This window comes from Acomys minous (genome assembly GCF_964271855.1).
Source record: "Acomys minous genome assembly, chromosome: 7".
Lineage (NCBI taxonomy): Eukaryota > Metazoa > Chordata > Mammalia > Rodentia > Muridae > Acomys > Acomys minous.
The window spans coordinates 76,197,162-76,224,237 of record NC_140488.1 but is presented as its reverse complement, the minus strand read 5'-3'; the positions used below and the strand labels follow the sequence as shown (position 1 = coordinate 76,224,237).

General features: G+C 40.3%; 1 protein-coding gene across 1 annotated transcript in view; it reads right to left on the bottom strand.

Annotated features, from left to right (window-relative positions):
• Positions 1-27,076, bottom strand: part of LOC311601492 (uncharacterized protein) — an 83,265-nt gene that overhangs the window by 3,676 nt on the left and 52,513 nt on the right. The window contains exons 4-7 of the mRNA XM_084788967.1: positions 25,055-25,222; positions 12,720-12,830; positions 8,597-8,673; positions 8,319-8,448 (exon numbers count right to left, since the gene is read on the bottom strand). Of these exons, the coding sequence (XP_084645093.1) occupies positions 12,776-12,830; positions 25,055-25,222 (223 nt within the window). The 3' untranslated portion in view covers positions 8,319-8,448; positions 8,597-8,673; positions 12,720-12,775. The remainder of the gene's footprint in view (positions 1-8,318; positions 8,449-8,596; positions 8,674-12,719; positions 12,831-25,054; positions 25,223-27,076) is intronic.

Below are 27,076 nucleotides of genomic sequence, written 5' to 3'. Positions count from 1 at the left end.
TCTGAGTCTCATTTTTTGATGCTTCTTCGTTTCTTCAGACTATGGTTCTGCCTTTTATTATGCCTCGTGGGTTTTGTTGTTGTTGGAAAGTGGACATGATGTACTAAATACAAGGAACTGTAGCAGAGAGGCCTTTAGTGATGCAGTGGTAAAGTGCTGGGGAGAAGAAAGATTTCACATTTCTGTGCTTAGCTCTGAGTCTCTGGATGAGCCTGTGGCCCTGGACTGTGTGTGAACTTAGAGGTGCTCATGACTTCTCCCTGTCCTAATAGAGTGGGCTAGGTTAGGTATTTCATTCTTCTAGGTAGGATATGATTTGAAAAACTCCCAGCAGATTAGACTCATAAAACAGTTTCTCAGAAGGGCAAGTCTTGTTAAGAACAGAGTATATTTCAGAATGGCTCATCTTCTCATACCCTTGCTGGAAGCACAATGGGAGTATCCTTTGAGAGCCTGGTAGAGCTCCTGTTGCTAAAATTCACAAGAAATATGGGGGCTCTTATAGAAACTCTCATCCCATTCCATTTGGAGACTTCAGCAATTCATCACCTGCTGTGCAGACTTTCCCAGTCTCGCCCTGGTCCTGGTGCAGGGCTCTCTTTCCAGGGCTCTTCTCTGGGGCATCATGGTTTCTATGCATCACTTTCCATTTCTTCAGTTTTAAGACAGTAGTTGGCCCTGAGACCTTACTACCCTCAGATCTAAGAAGAGTGGCTGATCCCCTCTTCCTTGTTTGGCCTTTTCTTTGTTAGGATGGAGTGGCAGGTTCTATGCTCCTTGTATACTAGACTGGAAGCTCCGTGTGTTCATTTAGAAGATAAAAACATTTTAAAGAAAAACATCCTTGGATACAAAAATTGTCCAGATGATGCCTGGGGGCCTTTTGAAAATGCTGTGTGAGTCAGCGTTAGATCCAAAACCCAGATTATAGACCTGCAAAGAAACTGGGAAAGTCCTAACCCTGTATCTCTCTCCCACATAGTTTAGGGGGTACCATTCGTGTATTGAGGGCACTTTGTCTAGGATCAACAAAGATCAGTAGGTACCAGAAGGAAAGGTATCAAGACTAGCAGAACTACTTTGAAATATGAATTCATGCCCCATCTGAAGAATTTCCAATTTTGGAGATTTCTCCAAGTCCAGGAGACATATTTTTAAATTTTGGTCTTTCATTTGTTTTTTGATTTTCAGTTATTCAGATGTCTAGCAAGCTAGCTACTAGTCTGACTTAATTAGAGTCTATATTTCAAGCAGTCAATATGCATTTCTTTACTGTGACCTGCAGGTGGCGCTGCTGTAGTATTCCAGTATAACTCTGAACTGTGAAAAACCAACCAGGTTTAAAGAAGAAATAGTATAAAGTCAGGGCCCCAGATGCAGTCAGAAGAGAAGATCACAAAATTTAGGTGACATTTAAAAAAATAAGAATTAACTCATGTCTAAGAATGATAAATTGTTCCTTCTAGTACCCCTAAGTGGATCTGAAATGGGACTTTCAACTTTCTAATTTGAGTGACATAGCTAGCCAATAGGCCAAAGGCAACACATACTTGAACATTTCTCCAAACCTGTTGTCTTTACCCACTAGAGATATCCTATCACTTGAAACAGTCTCTCTTCCTCTTTACAAAGAGCCAGTCCTGAGTAGAAGAATTCGAAAACTTGAACCTCCACTGTAGCTTTTTATGCCTGCAATCCAAGAAACTGTACTCTTGTACCAAAGCAAACCCATTCCTTTTCCATGGATGAACAGCTAAGACCCAGGGGCTGTCTGAAGTTCTGAAACAGGATTAAAATTTTTATTACTTATTTTTTTAACTTTAATTTTTAATATTTTCTCTTTAGAAAGGGTCTCATGTAGTTCAGGCTGGCCTTGAACTCACTATGTAGCCAAAGGATGACCTTGAACTCCTGATCCTCCTGCCTGCACCTCCTAAGTGCTGACACTGCAAGAGTGTGCCACCATACCCGTCTCATCTCTGTTCTTAAAGTACATCTCAAATAGATGGCAATTTCTTTAGCAAAGTAGATAACTTGGCCACAAGCCTGGCCTAAATATATTGTTGGCAGCATGCATCATAGATGAAGTTCATGGTCTCAATTGTTCCAGAATATACATTTCTAGGTCTCTCTCTCTCTCTCTCTCTCTCTCTCTCTCTCTCTCTATATATATATATATATATATATATATATATATATATATATATATTCAAACATATTCAGCATCATGCTCCAAAGTGCTCTCAGAAACAAATGTCCTTCAGTAAAGCAGAGCTTTCCAACCTGTGTGACACAGGACAGACAACAGAGCATAGACAGTGCAGCACTGACATTATTAGTCTTGTTAGACTAATGTCTGAGTAGACCCTGAGGCTGTTACAATCTGGGTCAGTGACTTCTGCTGATAAGCAATTTATTCCATTGATCCTGTTGAGTTAAATAAGCAATGTTGTTTTGTGTATATTCAACAGCAACAAAAAAGTTATGGAGATTCTACTTTGTTTTGTGATGCCTTGGACTGAACACAGAGCTTTGTACATAAGCTAGGAAGTTCTACAATAAATCCTAGCAGAATTCTACAGGGTAATACCTGGGCCCACTAGGCTCAATTCTTTAATACCACTGAAAAATATTAACATATCTTCTGAGATACCACTCCCCTCTGGTTTCCTCTATACCAGGAAGCCTGACAGTGTGAGGCTGAGAAACAAAACAAAACACACAAAACAAAAAAACAAACAAAAAAAACAAGAGTTGTGCCTGCACCCTCTAACCAGACAGGACTCCTAGTGGAAGGAGAGGAACACCAACCCAACCACAAAAACTTTGACCCAAAATTTACCCTATCCACAAGATGTGCAGGGATAAAGATAGAGCAGATAGAGTAGAGATTGAGGGAATCTCCAATCAATGCCTGGCCCAACCTGAGACCCACCTCATGGGAGATAGCCAACACTGGGCACTATTAACGACACTCTGCTATTCTTGCAGTGTCTAACATAGCTATCCTCTGAGAGGCTCCACCCAACAACAGATTGAAACAGATGCTGAGACTCACAGCCAAATATTGGGTGAGAGCAGGGAGCCTTGTGGAAGAGTAGGGGAAAGGATAGAGGGACCTGGAGGGCACAGGAGCTCCACAAGAAGGCCAACAGAGCCAGTGAAGCAGGGTCCAGAGGGGCCCATGAAGTCTGAAGCACCAACCAAGAACCATGTATGGACTTGACCTAGGCCCTCTACATATGTACCCAATGGGCAGATGTGGGTCTCTAGTAAGGGGAGCAGGAGCTGTCAATGACATGGGCTCTGTTGCCTGTTTTTTGACCACTTCCCCCTGACAGGGCTGCCTTGCCTGGTCATAGTGGATAAGGATGCACTCAGTTCTGATGCAACTTGATGTGCAGGGGTGGGTGAGTGGGGGGGTCCCCTTTTCTGAGGAGTAAGGGAGGGGTGGGGAAGAGGGAGGGAGCTATGATTGGAATGTAAAGTGAGTAAATAAATTAATTTTAAAAAAGAGTTGTGGCTGCACTTGATTCAATTTCAATTATTACCAACTAGGACCCCCTCTCTTGCCCATTTTTTTTTACCCACTGGCTTCTTCTTATCTATTTAAAGTGTAATTCAAAATGATTCCCAAATCAATGTAGCCAGGAAGCAAAGTTAACTTTAAGGTCCAGGACTAAGACTTTGACCTATTGCGTGCGATAGTTTAATTTTTCTAGATAAGGATTCCACTTGGAAGCATAGCCTCAGGGTAAGACTATTCAACTATGGAGTTAAGCCATATGTTGTCAAATGACAGCTTGCTGATCTGTGCCATTCTAGAGATAGAATAAGGTAATATTGATATTTTTCTACCAAGACATAAATGTAATATGGTGTTTTGTTTAGGGTTATTATTGTTGTGATGTGTGAAACACCATAGCCAAAAGCAACATGAGGAGGAAAGGGTTTATTTGGCTTGAAGATTCTGAACCACAGTCAAGCCAAGGCAGAATCTCAAGCAGGACAGGAACCTGGAGGCAGGAGCTGATACAGAGGCCATGGAGGGGTGCTGCTTACTGGCTTGCTCTCCATGGCTTGCTCAGCCTGCTTTCACATAACACGCAGGACCACAAGCCCAAGGTGGCACCACCCACAATGGGGTGGGCCCTCCTGCATCAACAATAATAAAGAACATGTCCTACAGGTTTGCCTACAGCCAGATCTTGTAGAAGCATCTTCTCAACTCCTCCTCTCTAGTGACTCTAGCTTATTCCAAGTAGACATAAATCTAACCAGCACATACATTTAGACAACTCATGGAATCTTTCCTAAGAAGGTTGCCAGACTATTTACAAGGAATAAACTATCTTTCTGGTATATATTTGACTCTCAGTCACACCCATTCCCCCAAATAAGAGATGCATGAGAGATGCTACTAACCCCAAAGTACTGAGCACAGTAGCATAGGACCTCCCCTACACACATACCCTGTTGAAGGGCTAAGGTCTTAGCCTATATATTTTATTTCATTGGGAGTTACTAGGACTGGCTGTAAGGCCAGGCTCAGCCTCTGCTAGTTGGCTCTTGAGGAAAATAATACTTTTTATTCATCATCCCAAACTTGATGTCTATTCTCCCTTTTGTGGTCAATTATAAAATGCATGATGGGACAATACTTCAAGGGCAAACATATCCTATTCTTCTTTCTCTGGTGCACCGAGGCCTTTACAGAAGTAGCAGCAAATGGTAGCATGTATATTTCAGGACTCATAAGTAGTGACAGTGTGAAGCCACAGAAACAGTAGGAAGAATGAGTATGTGGGATGGAAGAGCATCACTTTGTGCGCAAATCAGTGGCTTGAGAACAGTCACAATGTTGTGCAGCCATCACCACTATTAATTTTAGAACATCATCATCACTTCAGAAAGAAATGTCATGCCCATTATGACACTTTATGGTCACACTTTAATGCCACCTTAGCTCCTATTGACTACTAGTTAACTTTCTGTCTTGTCTCTGTGGATTTTTGTATGCATATGTGGAAGCACATCATATGTGATCTTTTATATTTGGGTTCTTTTATTTAATGTGTTTTAAATGTTCATCCACATTATAACAATTATCAGTACTTAATTATTTTTTATAGATGAGTACTATTCCATTGCATGAACAAACCAAATTTTGTTCATCTATTCATCTGTTAATGGTAATTTGGTTTTATCTTGCAATGAATAATAATGTTATCGATATTAGTGCCCAAGTCTTTGTGTGAACGAGCTTTTATTTCTCTTCTGTAGAAAACTAAGAGTAGAATTTTATGATTATATCATATCTCAGCTTAACTCTTTAAGAAACCTCAAGGCTGTTTTCCTAACTTGCTTTTATGAATATCTATTGCTTTTTAATAAAAAATAAATTCTCTTTAACAACAATAGAAACCACAAAAAATTCTATAGCCCACCATGTACTGTTTGACTCAGGAAATAACTCCAGGTCTAGCTTGACAACTTTTACTTCGTACATTTCCTTTTGTCCAGTCCCTTAGTGTCTGTCCCAGAGGTGCTGTATGTAAAAGAAGGCCATCGTGTTTAGAGGAAGGAAAGTAGTATTAAAATCTCTTGCTAAGCTTCCGAAATAATGGTAAGTAAACCAGTGTATCTGAAGTACAGAAAGCAAAAGAGCAAGAACATGCTGGCCAAGGCTAGACAGGAAATGGATTTGTCCAGGGAGAGTTTCTCTGATGAGGCAGTCTTTTAGCAGATGGCTAGACAAATGCATTGGCAATAAAGGGAACGGTCAGGCAAAGGTCCTGTGGTGGCAGCATGCTTGGCTTTTCTGAGAAATAACCAAAGCCACTCGGAAGGCTTGAAGAGAGTTAAGAAGAGTGAGAGTGATATAGTAAGGAAGACAGCTACAGGGAGGGGAAGATGCTATAGCACCTTTGGTAGGGTCTAAACATGTCCTCCCCGAGCCATGGACTGAAGGTGCAATCCCCATATAACAGTGCTGATTAGTGATTTAGAGGTAAGTAGCTCATCACCTTCTTGTATGGATTAATGCTGTAATCATGGAGAAAGTTAGCTTATCACAGAAAGGGGCTCCTGACAAAAACAGATGGGTCTGGTCCCTTTCTTTTCTTCCATCTTTCTGTCTCTCTCACAGTCACTTACTCTATACTGGCATCTTCTGGCTTTCTACCATGTAATGATGCAACAAGAAATCCTGCTTACCAGACTTCCCAGCCTCCAGAACTGTCAACCAAATAAGCATCTATTTTTAATAAATTACCCAGTCTGTGGTATTTTGTTCCAGAAACAAGAATAAACTGACAAGCCTACCTTCATGGCCAATGAGCAGGTATCTACTTTATTGATACAAGGAACGTTATTTACAAAGGTCTGAGGCTGCAGCTCAGTGGCAGAGCATTTGCCTATGCTACACAGGGCCCTGACTTCAATCTCCAGCCACATCGAAGAAAAAGAATCATTTGAAGAAAGGAAGGCTTGGCTTGACCTGTGCTTGAGAAGAATCCGTTTGGCCACTGTATGAGGTGAGGCTGCAGAAGTGAACAGATTCCCTGTGGCTCTGATCTTCACACAACCCACAAGGCATGATATGCACGGATGCATCACTCAGAGGGATTTGTTTACTTAGATCACAAGCCCGTTTAGGACCCTTCAGTGGCCTCCCATCACATCCAGTCCACTCTGGTGCCTTTGCTGTGCCTCCCTTTGTTCTCATCATTCCCCACTCTCCCCTTCCTCTAGCTATTCCAGCCTCATTGAGTTGCCTTCCCAGTAGCCCTTCCCTCCACACTCATCAGGCTTACTTTTGATTCAAGCCCTTTGCACTGTTCCTCTCCCGCGATCATTTTCTCTAATATCTTCTCATAATCTAGAGGCCAGCTGAGCCCACCTACCTAGAAAAGGACTTCACTGATCCCTTGCCACCTAGCAGCTCTGGTGTCCTCCCTCCCACAAAGCCCACTGCACTCCTTCTCACGCTTCTCTTTGTCATTGTCTTAACTATTTACTTATTTTTAAAGTCATCCTAGAATGTGAGCTCCAGAAGACAAGCATTTTATTTTATTCAGTATTATCTTCCCACAACCCTGGGAGAGTGTTGGCTCACCATAGGCATTTACTCAATGTCATTGAATGGACAAAGGCAAGGAAATCAAGCCATTGCTCCCGAATCTTCTAGCCATATAAAGGCAGGCTAGACTTTTTGAAAGAAATTGTGCAAAAAGTAAAGGAAGCTGAAAGTACCACAAAAGAAGGAAATGCAAAAAGCATGGCTAAGCTTTCCAATAAAGCATGGGTCACTGAAGGCTTGGTTGAGCCTGTATCCACATAAAAGCCACAGTTAACCTCACACTCAATGGAGAGACTGAATACTTCCCACTAGGATGAAGAACAAGATGCAGAGACCACTCAGGCTAATTCTATTCAACACTGAACTGGACATTCTACCCAGGGTAGATAGGTAAGAAAATAGAAGAAAAGGCCCCTAGATTAGAACAGAAGATGAAAAAAATCACATCTGTTTGCAGACAACATGATCTTATATGTCAAAAACCCAAAACAAACCACTAAAATAAACACCACTAAAACCGAAGCAGGAGGTCAGCAGTGAGGCAGGAAGCTTGCAGGGCATCAGAGCTAGAAGACTGGATTTCCTGACTGTCCAGAGACGCTGGAGCAGCCTTTCCATGCTCTAGGCTACCATCTCTGTGGAATGAAATAGTCCAGACACACAAAGACTCATTTGTCTTTCTGTAAGCAGTTCTGCAGTTCCAGCCTCATCTCCCTTTGTGAAAAGGTTGAAGGATTATATTCTCATATCCTGTGTGCCTTGTGAACTATGCCAGCCAAGCCAGTCTGCAGCCAGAGTGTAGTTATCTCAGGATAAGGAATTGGACTCTATAAAGCATCATTCTTTAAGCTTTTGTATTCTCTCTCCCTCTCTCCCTCCCTCTCTAGCTTTGTTTTTCACTTGGTTCCCTGCAAATTTCCTTTTGAAAAAAATTCCAATATCGTCTCATCTGAACCAAGGGAAATAGGATTTGTCTACAACTTGGTCGCTGTAGGGCTAGCTTAGAGGTCAGGGGTCCCTTGAGGCTAGGTGTGGGGGTGGCTGCAGCCAGCACAGCTGGAGATGCAAAGAAGGGTTGAAGCTGTGCAGATTTGTTTTTTGGACGATGGCTTAAGATACTGGAATGATAGGCTTTTGGCTAAGGATCGAGTGCATCTCACTAGGGAAGAATGTGGTTGCTTGGAGACTTGCCGATCTGATCGAGATGGCTTTAACTGGAGGGAGGGGGGGTACATACCCATATCACACTGTAAGGCCAGATACTATAGACAGCAGCAGGCATGTCCGCAACAGAAGAATAACAGAGAGACACCCCGTGATTTGCAGGAGAAAAAGACTGAGAAGGAAATTGGGTACAGTGCTTCCAGCTTCAATTGTCAATACGCCAGTGTGAAGAGGGAGAGCAGAAAACAAAGCAAATTGAGATTGTTTTCAAACACAAAGAAGTAAAGAAAAAAATCAAAGATATATCACCAAGACGCAGGAGTAAGAAATCCACAACTGAAATAGACTCACCGTCTGACGGAGTGACTTGAGCGTCCCACCCACAGGATAGAGTCCTTTGTGCCTACTTGTAGCAACTCTGTGGCATCCTGAGGGTAAGATCAGGACCACGGAATCAGAGGAGGAAGTACTGAGGAAATAAACGTGAAGTCCAATAACCGTGGAAAATCTTCCCCTTGGTGATGCATTTGGTGCTCCACATGGTGGACAGATGAGAGAAGAAGTCAGAAAGGGTTTCTGTTTTCACAGAGCTGCTGCTGAGAGCAGATAGATAATAAATACAGGAACTAAAATCGAGCAAAATACCACCCGATCACTAAAAGATCCACAGAGAAAATGAAAAGGATCACACTGCAAAGCAGGAAGAACTGGGAAAGCTTGGGTGGTCTGAGGTCACCTAGCTGCAAAGGTGACTGTTGAACTGAATGAAGAACAAAGAGAGGGGGTAAACCATGTGAACAGAGGGAAGAATCCAGAAACAGAGGAAACAGCAAAGGACCCGAGGGCAAACCAGGAAATAGGCTTAGCTTTTTTCTGCCAGAAACAGACAGGAGTTTAGGTAGCTTATTGGGGGATGTGGGAATGCTGGGAAGGCAGTAAGGAAGTCACAAAGGGAAGAAAAGGTGGTCAGGAGCATGTATGTTAATAAGCCATCCATGTAGTGGGGGAATCGCTGGAAAACAGAGAAAGATGTGTTTCAGATGTACCCCATCTTTCCAGAGCCACACATTCTCCATGAATAAAGCAACCTTCCATGCTTCCAGAAAAAGCAGCTAAAATTCTGCAAGAACGCTCTGACCTAACAAATTGAAGGGGTCTGGGAAGTGCTAACAGTGCCTGCTGTTGTAACAGCAAATCCTGGGACAGGGTCAGAAAAAGGGCTATCTGGAGGGTCAGGCAGGATTAAGATTACCTCTGGCCAAGACCAGCTGCAAGCAGAGGAATTTGAGTCAGCCTGCCCAGTGTTTGCCTCTGTATTTGTTTGCTTTATTTCATGCTTGTTTTTAAAGGTCAAAGAGAAAATCAGATGAGTTCATATATTGTCCTAAATTTCTAGTCCTTTTAGAAAAAGAACCCTCAACTCCAATAGTAGTGGGTTGTCCTTGGGTAAAAATGGCAATGGAATAGATGCCCCATTTGGGAAAGTCTTCTCCTCCCCAATTAAGAAGTCTTCACTGAGACTCCTTAAGTAAGTGATGTGGGATGCTAAAGTGAGTTAAGGTGGAGAGCAAGCCTGGAGCATCTCCAAGCAGACAGAGCCTGCTAGGTTATCAGGCAGTCTCTAACCTTGCAAACATAAGCAGAAGCTTAACCTGACCTCTGCCTTGTAAATGCTTATATTAGAGAAAAACAGAAATCAAACGACCAGTCAGAAATAGCCAATATACTTTCAGGCTGGAGTAGGAATGTTCCAACTAGATAAACAAAATAAGGCAAGTGAATAATTGTAATCCATTGAATGATTTCTTGGCTTCATCTTCATCCATCCTAAACCAAAAGCTTCTTATTTCCCATTCCATAAAAAGCTCCCAGAACCATGTCTGGGCTTATTTAGAGCTGCCCAAATCATGAAGCTTGTTTTATTAAAATAAAGGAATCCGTTGGTTTTCTTGTGGGGCTCCTATCCCTCCTGGGCCCTTCTTCCATAGGATTCTTGGCCCTCTGCCCAAAGTTTGCCTTTGAGACTCAGCTTCTATTTGCCCTTCAGAATGAGAATTAAACATCCTCTTTAGGGTCCTCTTTAAGTCTGTGGATTGTACTATGGTTATCTTGTATTATGTGGCTAATATCCACTTATAAAGTGAGTATATACCATGCAGGTCCTTCTGAGTCTGGGTTACTTCACTCTGGATGATCTTTTAGAGTGCCATCCATTTACCTGCACTTATTTTTACCTGCAAATTTTATGATGTCCTTGTTTTTGATAGCTGAATAGTATTCCTGTGTGTAAATGTACCACAGTTTCTTTATCCATTCTCCAGCTGAGGGGCATTTGGGTTGTTTTGAGTTCCTGGCTATTACAAATAAAGCTGCTAGGAACATAGTTGAGTAAATATCCTTGTTGTATGGTGGAGCATCTTTTCTGTATGTGTTCAGGAGTGGTATAGTTGGGTCTTGAGGTAGAGCTGTTCCCAATTTTCTGAGAAAGCGCCAGATTGATTTCCAAAGTCTTGTGCAAGTTTGCACATCCACCAGCAATGGAAGAATTTTTTTTTCTCCACAGCATCGCCAGCTTGTGCTGCCACTTGAGTTTTTTGATCTTAGCTATTCTGATAGGTGTAAGATGGAATCTCAGGGTAGTTTTGATTTGCATTTCCCTGATGGCTAAGAACTCTAAGTATTTCTTTAAGTGTTTCTCAGCCATTAGATAGTCTTCTATTGAGAATTATCTATTTAGCTCTGTACACTCCATTTTTAATTGGATTATTTGGTTTGTTGGTGTTTAATTTCTTTATATATATATATTTTTTTCCCAGTCTGTAGGCTTTTGTTTTGTTCTGTTGACAGTGTCCTTTGCTTTACAGAGCTTTACAGGTTCATGAGGTCCCATTTATAAATTGTTGATTTTAGAGCCTGAGATGTTGGTGTTCTGTTCAGGAAGTTGTCTCCTGTGCCAATGAGCTCAAGGCACAAATCTGGACTCAGGGAGGGCTAGAGGAGGCTGATTGGCCAACCAAGGACCATGCATGGAGGGGGCCTCAGCCCCTCACTCAAATGTAGCCAGTAGGCAGCTCAATCTCCATATGGCTCCCCTATTAAGGGGAGTGCCTGCCATGGACTCTGTTGCCTGTACTTTGATAACTTCCTCCTAGCGGGGTGCCTTACCATGCCAGAGAAAAAGAGGATGCAGGCCATCCTGATGAGACTTGATAGGCTGGGGTCAGTTGGTAAGGGAGGAGGGCTCCTCCTCTCTGAGGACTAGGGGAGGTGAATAGGAGGGAAAATGGAGGGAGGGTAGAACCTCGAGGAGATGAGGGAGGGTGCTACAATTGGGATGTAAAGTGAATAAATTTTTAAAAATAAATTGAAATTAAAATTAAAAAACAGAAAAAAGATCTCCTCAGCTAATATATTTTGGATGACTAAAACTTTACAGCAATTGGTCAACTCTCTACTCTTTCCTATTCATAATCCCCAGTAACCACAGTTATAGCCTCTGCTTCTATGAGTTTGACTCTTTTAGGGACCTTGTCTCATTGGAACCATGCAGTATTTTTCCTTCTATGATTGGCTTATTTCATTTAGCATTATTTTTTTCATGGTTCAACTTTGTTGTCACAAATGTCAGAATTTCATTTTCATGCTACAGATAATAAACATTACACTGTGCATATATCCACATTTTCTTTATCAATTTGTCTTTCAACTAAGCTGATTTCTATAACCTGATTACTATAACCAACCAGTGTGGCAGTAGTGTGGGTGTGAACATTGCTTTGGGGTCCCACTTTAGGCTCTTTGAGATTACATATATGTACAGAAGTAAGCTGCTAGATCATATAATGAATAGCTCTGCTTTTTGGAGGAAACTATGCTTCTTTTCAATAGCCCTGAACTATTTTAAGTCCTCATCAGCTTAGTAAAGATTTCCAATTTCTTCACATCTCACCAACACTTGTATTCCTCAGACTGCACTGTTCTTGGTGGTGATGCTGGGAGTCCAGGGCATTGTGCTTCACGAGTGCTCTGCCGCTGAGAGAAATTCTATGTGGTTTGCAACCACTTTAGCATGAAACACGATAGGACTGATTGGTGCATGTCTGACCTCTTTCATCCATGATACCAGATATCAGTACAGTTTGTTCATTTTCATTTATATATAATATTTCACTGTATAAATATACCAGGATTTCTTTATGCAATCTACTGATGCTGGCTGTTGGGGCTGTTTTCATTTGTTATTATTATAAAGAACTCTGCTAAAACATCATCTCATACAAGTCTTTTGATTATTGAACATATATATATATATATATGCTAAAAGTGCTGCTTTATGAGTGAGATGACGTATGTATTGAATTCTGTAGATGCCCACAAGCACTTTCCAAAGTGATTGTACAAATATGTTCTCACACAAACAGTATTCATGACTTATAATTGAACAAGGAACGTATCTCAGTGGTAGAGTGCTCACCTGATTCGTACAAGGCTCTAGGTTCAATCCTTAGTACCACAACGAGGGCATTAGACTCAGGAGAAAGGTGCTTGCTCAGCATGTGCAAGGTCTTGGTCTGGACTCCCAGTACTACAAACAAAACAAAAATTTTTACCCACTTGTAAGTTGTCTCCTCATTTGTTAAAGGTAGCTCTTGATTTAAACAAACAAACAAAAAAAAACCTTACCACAACCCAATGTAACCATTTTCCCTATATGATTAACATGGTTATGTTCTGATCATCCACACATAGATGAAGGCACAGCCCATATCTTGGTAGTTACACTAGAAAAGTTCCACTTGACAACAATGTAAAAGAACAAGTAAATATAGCAATTTAGCTTCAGCATTTCTATGTATGTATTAGTGGATAAGGTCTCTAAAAAATTCATAACCACTAACAGTTATGGGGAAAATTTTATATGACCTGGATATCCAGGAAACCGAACCTAAAAATTATCAAAAGTGTCCTAGGTTTCTATGCTCCTGAGAAGCAAAAGTAAACCAACTCCATAGGATGGAATGTCAAGCCAGGCCGAACAGTTCACCGACAAATGAAACTGAGGTCACAACTGAATTAAAAGTCCCCCTCAGGCACAGTCATAGGGGAGGGGAATAAGGGGAAAATGAGAGGGAGGGAGGAATGGGAGGATACAAGGGATGGGATAACCATTCAGATGTAACAAGAATAAATTAATTAAAAAAAGAAAAAAGAAGAAAGGAAAAAAGTCCTGAAGAAACAACAATATTAATTAGCATTGGCAGAAAAAAAAGACAGTAGGGTTATACTTCTGTGAAGTCCTCTAAATGGACACAGAATGTATAACTATTACGGTTAAAGAAATAAAAATGAGGGGCTGGAGCGACGGCTCAGTAGTCAAGAGCACATATTTATTCTTTTTTTTTTTTTTCACATATTTATTCTTAAAGCCGACTCGAGCTTGTTTCTCAGCACCCATGTTGGGTGACTAATGACTTTCTGTAACTCTTACTCCAGGATGCCCAATGCACTGTTTTGGCCTCCACAGATGTGTTGCAAACACTTACACACACACACACACACACACACACACACACACAAACACACACAAACACACACACAAAATTAAAAATGAAAGAGGCAAAAGCAATAGTAACAATAATTAAAAATTAATTCTTTTTTAACTAAGTTTTTGTTTTATATTTTAAAAGACTGGTAAAATGCACATGGACACAAATTTTTCTCACTTTACACAGTTTTAGGAATTTTGTCTAGTTGACACCACACATATCCGCTCACCCTACTGTGACTCCTGAAAAACATTGGCACCCCCAGAACACCTCCACAAAAATTAATTCTTTGAAAAGATTAGTTTTTTATTTTTTATCCAAATTAGAACATGAGAGCCAACATTTTCAGATTTTTAATTAAAATTATTATAGACTCATGTGCATGTGCCAGAAATAATACAGAGATCCTACCTAATTTTCACCTGGTTTCCTTTAGTGGGAACAGCATGCATTAGTACAGCACAATATCATAATCAGGATATTGACACTGGAACAATAGACTGATTTTATTTGAATTTCCCTAGCTTTACATATACCAAGTGTTTGTGTGGGCATTTATGTTGTTATAATCTGCCTCATTCCTGCCTTGTCTCCCATACTCAATCACAAGCAACCACTAATCTTTTTTACATCTCTATAATTTTCTCATTTCAAAAATACATTAGTTGACTCATGCTGTATATAAAATTGCATGGTTAGCTTTTTTCACTCAAGATGACTCCTTCGAGATTAATTTACATGGTTGTATATAGCATGGCTTATTCCTCTTTTGGTGAGTAGTATTCCAAGACTTGAATATACAACAGTTTGCTTATGCATTTGCCTATTAAAAATGAGTCTTTTCCAGGTTTGGGCCATTTTGAATGAAGCTTCTATGAACATTTACACACAAATTTTTGTTTAAGTTTACATTTTCACTTCTCTGGAACAAATGCAAGGAGTCCAATTGCTGGAGCACATGTACATTATACATTTAGTTCTTTATTGCTTAACTATGTTCATAGCAGCTTTATTTGTAATAGCCAGAAACTGGAAACAACATAGATGTCCCTCAACTGAAGAATGGATAAAGAAACTATGGTACATTTACACAATGGAATGCTACTCAACTATTTAAAACAAGGACATCTTGAAATTTGCAGTCAAATGGATGGACCTAGAAACAATCATCCTGAGTCAGGTAACCAGACCCAGAAAGACATACATGGTGTATACTCACTTATAAGTGGATATTAGCCAAATAATACAGAATAACCACACTACAATGCACAGACCTAAAGAAGGTAAATAACAAGGAGGACCCTAGAGAGGATGCTCAATTCTCATTCAGAAGGGCAAATAGAATAGACACCAGAAGCAGTTGAAGAGAAGGAACAGGACAGGAGCCTACCACAGAGACTCCACTCAGCAAGGGATCCAAGTAGATGCTGAGACTCACAGCCAAACTTTGGGATGGAGGGCAGGGAGTATTATGGAATAGCTGTTGAATAGAGGGACCTGGAGAAGTAAGACGCTCCACAAGGAGACCAATGGAGCCAACAAATCCAGGCGGAGAAGGGGTTGCTGCAGAGACTGGTGCACCAACCAAGGACCGTGCATGGTGAGGACCTAGACCCTCTGCTCAGATGTAGTAGATAGGCAGCACAGTCTCCTTGTGGGTCCCATAATACAGGGAGCAGGGACTACTTCTCACATGGACTCTGGCTCTCCCATGTTGATCACTTCCCCCTGGCGAGGCAGCCTTGCCAGGCCACAGAGGAAGAAGATGCAGGCAGTCCAGATGAGAGTTGATAGGCTGAGGTCAGATGTTAAGGGAGGATGTCTCCCCCTTTCTGAGGACTAGGGGAGGGAGGGAGAGGGTATGAGAGAGGGAGGGTGGGATCAGGAGACAACAAGGGAGGGGGCAACATTCGGGATGTAAAGTGAACAAATTAAAAGTAAAAAATTAAAAAACAACTTACTTGAAAACAGATACAAACAGGCTCCCAGTAGTATTACTGTCACTCAGAATTGCTTTACCCATCCAGGGTCTCTTTTATGCCTATATGAATTTTAAGATTTTAAAACAATTTCTCTTATTTCTGTGAAAACTTATGTTGGAATTTTGGTGGATCTGTAGATCAGTTTTGGTTGAGCAGCCATTTAATGGTATCAATTATTTAAATTCCTGAGCATGGGATTACTTCTATGATTAGACATAGTTCAAGGTATGTCTTTATAGGCAATTGAGATGGGACTATTTCCCTGATTTCTTTCTCAGTATGTTTGTAATTTGTACATAGAAAGGATGCTGATTTTGTATGTTAATTTTATATTATGCCATGCCATTTTGTTGAAAGTGAGAATCACCTCTAAGAGTTTTCTGATGAATTCTTCAGTGTCTCTTCCGTATAGAGTAATATCATCTGCAAATAAGGATACTTTGACTTCTTCCTTATCTATGTCAAGCACTTTTATTTCCTTCTCTTATCGCGGTATTTAGTACTTCAAGCACTATATTGAACAAGAGTGGAGAATATGTTAACACCTGTTGCTTTCAGTATAAATACTTGGAGTTTTCCTCCCATTTAGTATGATATTGCCTATACGTTTATTGTACGTAGCATTTAATGTATTGAGATATGTTTCTTTTATTCTTAGTCTCTTTGGGGCTTTTATCATGAAGTCATGTTGGATCTTGTCATGTGATTTCTGTCCATGAGTCCATTTATGTGATGAATTGCATTTGGTGATTTGCATATGTTGAATCATCCCTGAATCTCTAGAATAAAGTCAACTTGATCATGATGAATGATCTTTTTGATGAGCTCTTGAATACTGTTTGCAAGTATTTTATGTAGAAGTTTTTTATCTATGTTCATCAGAGAGATTTCCCCATGATTTTGTTTTTATACTTGTATCATTATCTGGTTCTGGGATCAGACTAATACCTGTTTTGTAAAAAAGAGGAAATGTATCTTCCTTTTCATTTTTATGGAACATTTTGAGAAATATTAGTGTTAGTTTTGTAAAGGTCTGGAAGAATTCTACAGGGAATCTGTCTGGGTCTGGATTTGTTTTTTACTTTAGCTTAAAAGTACATGAATTAATTTACTGTGTGTGTAGGTGTGTGTATGTATGTATGTATGTATGTATGTATGTATGTATGTATGTATGTATGTGTATGTGTGTGCACATGAGTATGGGTGCTGGTGAGACCAGAAAAGAGCACCAGAACCCTTGGAACAGGAGTTTGAGGTGGTTGAGAGCCACCTAATGTTAGTGCGGGAATCATATTGAGGTCCTCTGCAAGAAGAGCAAACACTCTTAATCACTGAACCATCTCTTCAGCCCTGGAAAAATCTCAAGTATTTTAAAGAATTTCATCATGCATAATTCAAACAGAAATCAGAAAAACCAACATAAACTGACTGTAGTGGCATATGCCTTTATTCTGAGAGACAGGTGGATGGCCAGCCTGATCTACACACTGAGTTCTACAGCAGCCAGGGTGATGTAGAGAGACCCTGTCTCAGAAAACAAACAAACAAAAGCAAAAACAAAAGAAAAAGAAAAAACAGCGTAACAATCTCTGAAGATAATGTATAGCCAAGAAAAGAATCAACTAATCAGGGAACATGTGGACTCAAAGAGACTTGAAGTGGCAATCATGGGGCTTGCATGGGTCTGCACCAGGTCCTCTGCATATATGTTATGGCTGTTAGCTTGGTGTTTTCGTGGGACTCCTAGCAGCGGAAGCAGTTGTGTCTCTTACTCTTTTGCCTGCTCCTTTCCTCCTATTGGGGTGCCCTGTCTAGCCTTGTTATGAAGGCTTTTTCTTTGTCTTGTGGTATCTTGCTTTGTCCAGTCTGGCTGTTGTCTCTCATAGGCCTGCTCTTTCCTGAGTGGATCTGATGGACAGGAGAGGTAGAGGAGCTTGGAGGAGTGTAGGGAGGAGAAACTATGGTTGGGATGTGTTGTATGAGAGACAAATCTATTTTCAATTAAAAAAAAAAGAAGTCATACAGAAAAATTTAAATGTACAACACTTGTTTTGTAGTGCTCACCATTTGGCACTAGAGTCTACCGACTAGACAATCAATTCCTGAGCTTTACCTTAGGGAGGATCACCTCTTTCCCTCGCAGCTTTACTCAGTTACCTGTAGTGATTTGTATAGAGTGTACATTTGCATGTACACCACATGCATACAAGATCCCATAGAATTCAAAAGGGGGCATCAGATCTCCAGGTACTGTTGTTGCTGATTGTTGTGAGCGCCCCAGTGGCTGCTGGGAATCAAACCCAGTTCTTCTGCAAAAGCAACAAGTGCTCTTAACTTCTGAACCATCTCTGTAGCCCCTACATCCACATACTTTTAAAACCAAAAATAAACCATATAAAAAGTAAGATTGTTAATACATCTGATACCGATTTTTTTTTTTTGGTCAAAAATTTAAAAACCTTCGCATTTAGTTACTTGGTCTCAGTTTTAAAGCTGGAATTTAGAGTATGGGTTTGGGATTTGTTAGTTGGTATATGAAACTTATGCTCTGTGGTGAGTTTTTCTCTAAATGTTGACTAATCCTGGGACAGCCAGTTTCTTCACAGTCAGCAAGATCCTAGATGCCAGAATGCCAATAATATAGAATTTAAGAAAGAAAAGTTAACATAAAGATAAGCATTACTTCCATTTAAATTCTTTTCCTTTTCCACAGTTAAATATTGTCTTGGGTATCAGACATGGTCCACACACCAAATACCATTTAGAAAACCTGTGAAGATACTCTATATTACATACTCATATTTCTTTCTGTTCTTTCTGCTGCCTCAAGTCCTTTTACTAATTCTATTTAAAACACTTCTTTTAGAAAAAAATGGAAGGGAAATGCTACTGCGAACCAATTTTTGAGCATCTTTTATGTGAGAATTGATTTCTTATTTACACCTGAAGGATACTTTGACTAGACATAGAATTTATACTTGAGAGCATATTTTTTAAGTTCTTCAAAACTGCACCACTTCCTTCCAGTAGTCAGATAGAAGATTTTTTTTCCAACAGAAAATCCTCTGAAGTTTGAATTGGGAATTTCCATACCCGTAACCTGTCACTTCTCTTTCTCAACCTTCATTACCTCTCAGAAATTCCATTATGATATATCTCAATGTGTAGTTTTTGCATTTTGATGGGCAACCCTTTTAAGGCTTTCTCAGTTTTTGATAGCTTTTGTCCATTATTTTTGTTGAAATTCTTTTTCAATTGTGTGTGTGAGTGTGTGATTGTGTGTGTGTGTGTGTTTGAGAGAGAAAGACAGAGAGAGAGGGGGGGGGAGAGAGAGAGAGAGAGAGAGAGAGAGAGAGAGAGAGAGAGAGAGAGAGAGAGGGAGAGAGAGAACATCTGAGTATGTATACCATGTGTATGCAGGTGGCTAAGGAGTCCAGAAGAGAGCATAAGATTCCTTGGAGCTGAACTTGCAGGAAGTTATAAACCACACAACCGTGGGTTCTGGTAGCTAACCTCAAGTCCTGTATAACAGTACTACCCACTCTTAACTACTTAGCCATCTGTCTAGCCCCTCACCATTATTTCTGTAAGTGCTTAAGTACCACATCCTCTTTGACAAGATCAAACCCCAGAACTTTGCACATGTTAGGCAAGTGTTCTTCCACTGAGTCATATCCTCAGCACATTTTCTTTTAATTCTAGGACTCCAATGACATCAGTGCATTACTTTTGTCATTAGCCCATAGGTATCATGCCTCTGTTTCACCTCCCCCTTCAGTCTCTTTTGTCTTTGTTGTTCAGATTGTGTAAATTCCATTGACCTATCCTCAAAAATGACTGATGCACTGTAGAACCCATCTATTAGGCATTTATTTTTTATTATTGTGGTTTTGGTTCTGTGGTATCTATTTGATTATTTTATGTAGCTTTTATTTGTTGCAGGGAATTTCTGGTTTTTCATTTGCTTCAAGATAAGTTTTAGTTATCTGTTGGAACACTTATGATGATTATTTTAATATCGTGTCAGATAATTCCAACATCTGATTCATCTGAGCACTCTCATCTATTTCTCATTTTTTCTCCTCTTGCAAGTTTTGATTTTCCTTGTTCTTATTATGAAAGGGCCAGTGAGATGGCTCAGCAGTTAGAGGAGTGCATCTCAGCCTTCCTAATGCTGCGACCCTTTAATACACTTCCTCATGTTGTGCTGAGCCCCACCCAACCAAAATTATCTTTGCTGCTCCTTTATAATTATAATTTTGCTACCATTATGAGAATTGTAATGTAAATATTTTTGGAGATAGAGGTTTGCCAAAGAGGTCATGACCCACCAAATCAGAACTGCTAAGCTAAGGACTCACACTGTAGAAGGACAGAACAAACTCCTGCAAAGTGTCCTTTGACCTCTACACGTGCAACATGGCACATTAGTGTGTGTACACACCCATGTGCAAAAAGTAGTATTTTAAAAGTTTATTACAAAAATGTTTTGTCTTAGACATGTTGTCTGTCTGTTATTTCAGGAGTTCTTGATCCTATTTAAAGCTTTTATTTTAGCAGTAGTTACTCTACATACGGCATACAGATCTTGGACTATGCCCATGGACTCTAATTCCAGGGACAATTAAATTTGAGAGCTTTGAAGGCTGTTTTCTCAAATTGATTTATATGCTACTGCAGGGTTCCCACTGGTTTTTCTTATGGTAATATTAAGTGGGCAGAAGGAATTCCCGCAGGCTATTATATGAGAATGAAGACTACTTCCTGAGCCATACTACTTTGGGTAGGGGCTCTTTCTAGTGCTTCCAGCACTAAGCCAGTTGCTTTCTCCTGTCAGGAGATGGCAGTATCAGTGCTGATGAAGGACATTACATCTCTTGGCCCCTTATTGTTTGCAAATCTATGGTCTGATTTTGCTTTTTAAAGTATCCACTTTCCTCCAGAATCTCCACTGGGTTTCCTGAACCACCCAGGTAAAGACAAGTTCCATCTAGGATGCCCTCTGTTGCTAGAATGGAATCCGTAGACGCTATCTTTCTTCTTCTAGGCTAGAAGTCAGAGAATGCTGTTCGAATATTTTCCCAACCCTAAAGTACCAACAAGTCCATCTTTCTCTTTCCACTTTTAAGAGTTCTCATTGGGTTGAGTCTGGTGCTATTTCCTGCATTTATCTTATCATGGGGTGTAAATTGTCATCTCTATAAATGGCTTATCTCAGGTTGGTTTCTACTAGTTTCTGTTTCTTTTGGCCCTGAGATAGATATTTCCATTTCTTCACACATCTGCTAACTTTTTATTTTGTCTTTAACCTTGTAGATTATACAGGACAATCGGATTGTTGATTTCTTATTCTAGTGGGCAAATAAATAACCGGTTAATAATATAAAATTAATAGGAATTTTGTTTTACATTTTACATACATATATATTTGTGTGAGTGTGTATGTATATGGATGTCAGAGATCAATGTTGGGTATCTTCTTCAGCCTCTCTCCATCTTATTTTTTGAGACAGGGTTTTTCATTGAACCTGAAACTCAGCCATTTAACTAGACTTGCTAACTAACAAGGCCCAGAGACCCTTCACTGGGGTTAAATATGCCAACTGTAATACTCAGAGTTTTACATGAGTGCAAAGGATCAAAAATGAGGTCCTTGTGATTGCACAGCAAGCATTTTACCAATGGAGTCATTCTCCTACCACCTGCTCTTATACTTTTTACATGGTGGTCCTGTTTCAGAATTAGTCTTCAGTCTCAGGGCAAGTCCTTTCATCTTTGGACAATCTTTGTTCCAGCCAAAAGCTTTCTGAGTTTCAATGGGAAACCTGAAATGTTTACCCTTTTATTTGGCAATATTCAAACTCCAAATTCTGTCTTCTTTGAAGTAGACAGAGGCTGAAGGCCCTGTATATGATTTTCAAACTCCTAGCTATTGCTTTATTCCAAGTCCTTGGAGTCCTTTCATGCACGCAAAATCCAGTGTCAGTTGAAAATCACAGAATCTCTCTCCCAGGGTTCCTTTTCTACAAGACTTCCCTTCCCAACTGTTGGCTGCTCTAACCAGCCCAATCTCTATTCTGTAGCAATGCAAAAGGAAATAGTGTGCTTTTCTCGTTAAGGTGAACCCATTGTGTGGCACAAGAACTCTGGTTATACACAGGGAAAAAGAAGCATAGCTGTGGCTTTCAGCCACCGACAGTCTCTTCTTTTAGGAATCTAATCTCTTCTAGTGTCTGTGCTTTCATTCGGTCTCCAAAGCATTCAAATAACGTGTTTGATTTCAAATCATACTTTACAAATACTTTATCTAGGGTTCATAATTATTATCTGTGGAAAGCTTAGATTAATATAAGCTATGCTGTCCTTACTGGGACCAGAATTCCCCCCCTTTCCCTTATTTTAATCACAGCCTTATCATTTGAGCTGTGCTATTGGAATAGACTCTTTTCTGGATTCTTTTTCTCTAGCTACTTTTATAAACCACACTAAAACCATCGCTGGAATGGTTTGTTTTTAAAGCTAAAAACTAGTCTCCTTGATGATTTTGAGCATCTTTCCTTCTCATCATGCACAAGTGTATTCATCAGACATTCTGTTGCTGTATTGAATAGCTTACGCATAGAGCTGAAAGGATAAAGGATTTTTTGGATCACAATTTCAAAGGTTTTAGTTTACACTTTTTGTCTCCACTAACTACAGATCTATTGTGAGGTAACACATTATAGTGATGGGCTTGTGTGGCGGGTTCCAGTCACCTGATAGCAGATAGGAAACAGGAGGAGTGGTAGCCTGAAACAAGATAGAGGCTACACAAGAGCAAGCCTGTAGTCATCCACTTTCTTAAGTTGTTCTCACCGCTGAAAGTTTCTACAACCTTCCTAAATAGCACTAATTAGGAACCAAGCCTTCAACAATAATCCTACGGGACACATTTTATGTCCAAGATTTAACAACAGGACAGTGTCAAAATTCGACAGCATTGTTGGACGTGGTGACGCATGCTTTTAATACCAGCACTAGAGACAGAAGCAGGCGGATCTCCGTGAGGTCTAGGCCAGTATGGTCTACAGAGTTAGTTCCAAGATAGTCAGAGCTGTATAGTGGGACCCTATCTCAAAAACAAAACAAAACAATTCCATACCATGACTAGACTCCCATTTGTCTCTTAAGCTTTATACTTTATATTTGGACATTTGCTCATCCAACCAGACACCTATCCTCACACCATACAGGATCATCTGTATTTTTCCTAGTATGCCTTATCTTGTATGGGGACTTTTGTACTCTTCATTTTAAGATATTAAAAGAAGAAAGACAACTGGAGAAAAAATATTTTTTATAGTAAGACTAATAGATAGCATTTATCTATTACTAATGTGTTTGGGGCCTTTGTATTCTGCCTTCTCTCTGATAGTCAAACAAAAATGATAATTGAGGAAATTTACTGTGATCATAATGATAATAGATAACATTTATTGAGTGCATTCTGTGCACCAGTGCTGCAGTATATGCTTTCAAATTATTTTCTCATTTCATCTTCACAACAACCTTGCAAAGTAAGTACCTTTTTAATCTTCACATCATAGATGACAAAACGGTGGCTCAGAAATTGAAAGTGGCATCGGAAGGCTATTCTAGAATCAAATCATGTTCCACTATCTTCCACTTAAGCAAAGTGTATGTATAGAGCTTAGAAAAAACTAAGATTGCCCTTGAGAGCTGAGCTGTTGAATTAGTGTAAGATGAATATTAACAAAAATATGCAATGGCACCCTAATAAGACAGAATGGCTCCCTTGCCAGCAAGAATTTGACTGGGACCTGATAGAAGTTATTGGTATGTCTAAAGAAATAATACATTGAATAGAAAAGGAGCTGGTCTACTGTAAATGGAGACAGAACAAAAGACAAATATGAGCAATTCACACTTTCCAAATAATATAGTTACCTGGCTTAAGGGCCTATCTCTGAAAACCCACATATTTTGGGAGAATTTTCCAAATTTCTTGGCTAGATGCTTTTATATAAATAATATAACCATATCCTTCCACTTTCTGTCATGCTCAATAAGCAAATTTCTCGTTATACTTTTGATGTCTTTTACTCTTTGTATGCATGCAAAATGACTTACAGGTTTATATGTGGCTGTTAAAAATGGAAAGGGTAATCACTCTAAGCAAACATGCAGAGAATTGCATCATAGCTACCACGGCAGAAAAAAAAAAACAACAGGTGGCCTCTACATGACACTATAGTGCCACTGAATTAAGCAGCTTGGAGCCTGCCCTTTCTGTTTCTAGAGCTCTTGTTGTGGGTGGAAATACAATTATTTATGTGAACTTTTGGTTGATTTATAAGTCAGTTGATTTAGATATTTCTGTCATGTGTGAAAAGATTGCATGAGATAGATTCCAAAGTCTTTAATCAAGGAGAATAAGTGAGCCTATGAGTGGGATCAGGGAGTATTGCTGTGGTACTGATAGACAGAAGCAATGAAGAAGGGGTGAGGGTGACATCCAAGATCATATTTGCCTCATAAGCAAGATTTTAATGCCATATAGAAAACACTGGGGCTGGAATTGATGACTCAGGGATTTACTGTTCTTCCAGAGGATCCAGATTCAGTTTCCAGGACCAACATCAGGTGGATTACCACTTGTGTAACTCCAGCTCCAGGGACCCCAACACCCTCTTCTGTCCTTCATGGATACCCACATGTGGAACACACACACACACACACACACACACACACACACACACACACAGACACACAAACACACACACACACTAAATCTGTCCTTAAGAAGAAACACAAGACATAAAATGATACCTGCATAACATTACTGATATTATGATATTAAAAAAAAACAAGTGGTATGTTGCTAAGGGATCATCTGGACTGTAGCTTTGGCAGGAGGTTGGTAGAAAGTTTGAAGATCAGGTAAATGAAGAGAAGAGTAAGGAATTACTGTTCATGACCATTCTAATAAGAATGAATGCTCTATGGACATTGTATGCTCCAGCTTCAGGCCATGCTCTTTTCTTATAAATTATGTGGCTCAGGTTCTTTTGACAACTAGATTTGGCTAGCAGAAAATATTGGTTGGAGATGGAGTAAGAAAACATGTCAGAACAAGGTATTTCTGCTCCCCCCTCCCCGCCCACCCCCACTCTCCTTCCAGAAGCATTTCTGGCAGTGGCAGCATCTTCCTCCATAATTTCAGCTTCCATAAACTCAGCAATCATCATGATCCCAGATTCCATCAACTAGCTTTGGCTTACCTCTTCTCATGTGCTCCCCTAGTGTCAGGAATCACACAGGCTTGCTGCTGACCTACTTGGCCATTCTTTGTTTGGTTCCTTGGGTCTTCGATAATAAGTATTACCAAGTTTGTATACTTGGTATACTTAGGTATCCTCTTCCCTGGGGGGCAGTAGGCCACCAGCCCACTGAGGCAAGAAGAGAAGAGGAGGAGACAGGGCCTGGAAGACAATCTTTTTAAATTTTATTGATTTTTTTTGTGAATTTCACACCATGCACAGCAATCCCATCCATCTCCCCATCCTTCCATACCTGTCCTCTGCCCTTTCAAACTCCCCCCAAAAGAAAACAAGCAAAAAACACCAAAACAACAACAGCAAACATCTCCCTGTGGAAGCTGTGGTGTATCACAATGTATCACACAGTACACCCTTTGCTCAAAGAGCTTTACTTGAAAATGTTCATAGCAATGAGTCATTGGTCTGGTTCAAGGCTTCTGGCTTCTGTTACACCATCAATATTGGATCCTCACCTGGACATCTCTCAGATATGCTATTACTTCTCATGCCCTGGAGATTCTGTAGCTTTGGTTCTACAAGACTGGCCCCTTAATGCACTCCAGCAATTCATGGATGGGATAAATGTTGGGGTGGGGCCAACTCAAAGTCCTGGATCTGGGCCTTGGTGGTAACTGAGTTGATCAGCCTACTATCTCTCCTGTGCCTGTGCCACCAGGGCCAGTTCTCTCAGCTGAGGACTGGGTCCTGCCTTCCACCCTGCCTGCAGCAGCCAGCCAGGGACAGGACTGGCTCCCCTGAGCTCATGCCCTTAGGGCCAGCTCTCCTACACTGCCCAGCCAAGGTGTTAGGGCCCACTCTCTTCAGTGCTGCAGCTGGTGAGGAGTGGGAAAGACAACCAATCATTTTAGCCAAGGCTGGCCTAGGACATGTGACATTCCTACCTCAGTTTCCAAGTATACCATTATGTCTGATTTTGAATAATTTTCTTCACTGTATTACTTTATTGTCTTTGAGACTAACACTCAGTCTCCATCTCTTGCTCAGGCCCATGTAGTCTTGGGTGACCTTGAACTCTCAATTATCTTCCTATCTCAGCCTCCTGAGTGTTGTAATTATAGGGGCTAGCCACCATTCCTGTCTTTACCTCACTCTTCCTCATCTCTTTTCTATGCTCTTGATTTTGTTTTCTCTGTCCTTGATGTTTTCATGTCTTCACTGATCACCATCTGATTGTGGTATCTTGGGATGCTTTAGGTACCTTCAAACCCCACCTTTTAGTTTATCCTGTTTCCTATGCTACTTGGTCACCTTCTTTCAGTGTCTTATGGGAAGTGCCCACTTGGTTTTTATCCAAGTTCTAAGCATGGGATCTGGTAGGAGAGGGCATCTAAGACATCAGTAGAAAGGAGGAATTCAGCCGTGAACGGTCATGCTTTTTATTCCTGACACAGTATCTCTTTAGGGAGTCATTCCTCCTAACTTAGTTCATGAGATCCAGATGGGGAAATCATCCCACCTGCCATTTTCACAGCATTGTAAATGGCCTCACTTTACCTAACCAGAGTGGTTGGATAATTTCTTCGAAGTATCAAGCAGGAATTTCATTTGCCAGACTATTGTTAGTTTGTTCTGGACTAATAGCTAATAACTTTACTGACATTCTTGGGAAAGAGATGAGTGCAACTGTCACTTGCACTCCTGGACTTTCCCTCTTGCCTTATACCACTTTTACCTAGACTTCTGTCACTGGCGGTCAAAAGAGTCTTGGATGTAGCACTCAAACTCTTACTTTTCAGATCTTCCCTTAGGGAGATATTGATGCAAACAGGCCACAGCATTTTACATTTGGTGATATTAGATAAAATCATGGGATTTATAGAAATGAGATTATGGCAAACTATATTTTTGTCCTTCTCTGGCTTTTTTTTAAAGCCACAATACGTAAATTCCTAGAGTACAAAAGAAATCACAGAAATTAGATCTGTTTGAGTTACAACGGAAAGGATCTTGAAGACGTTCTTT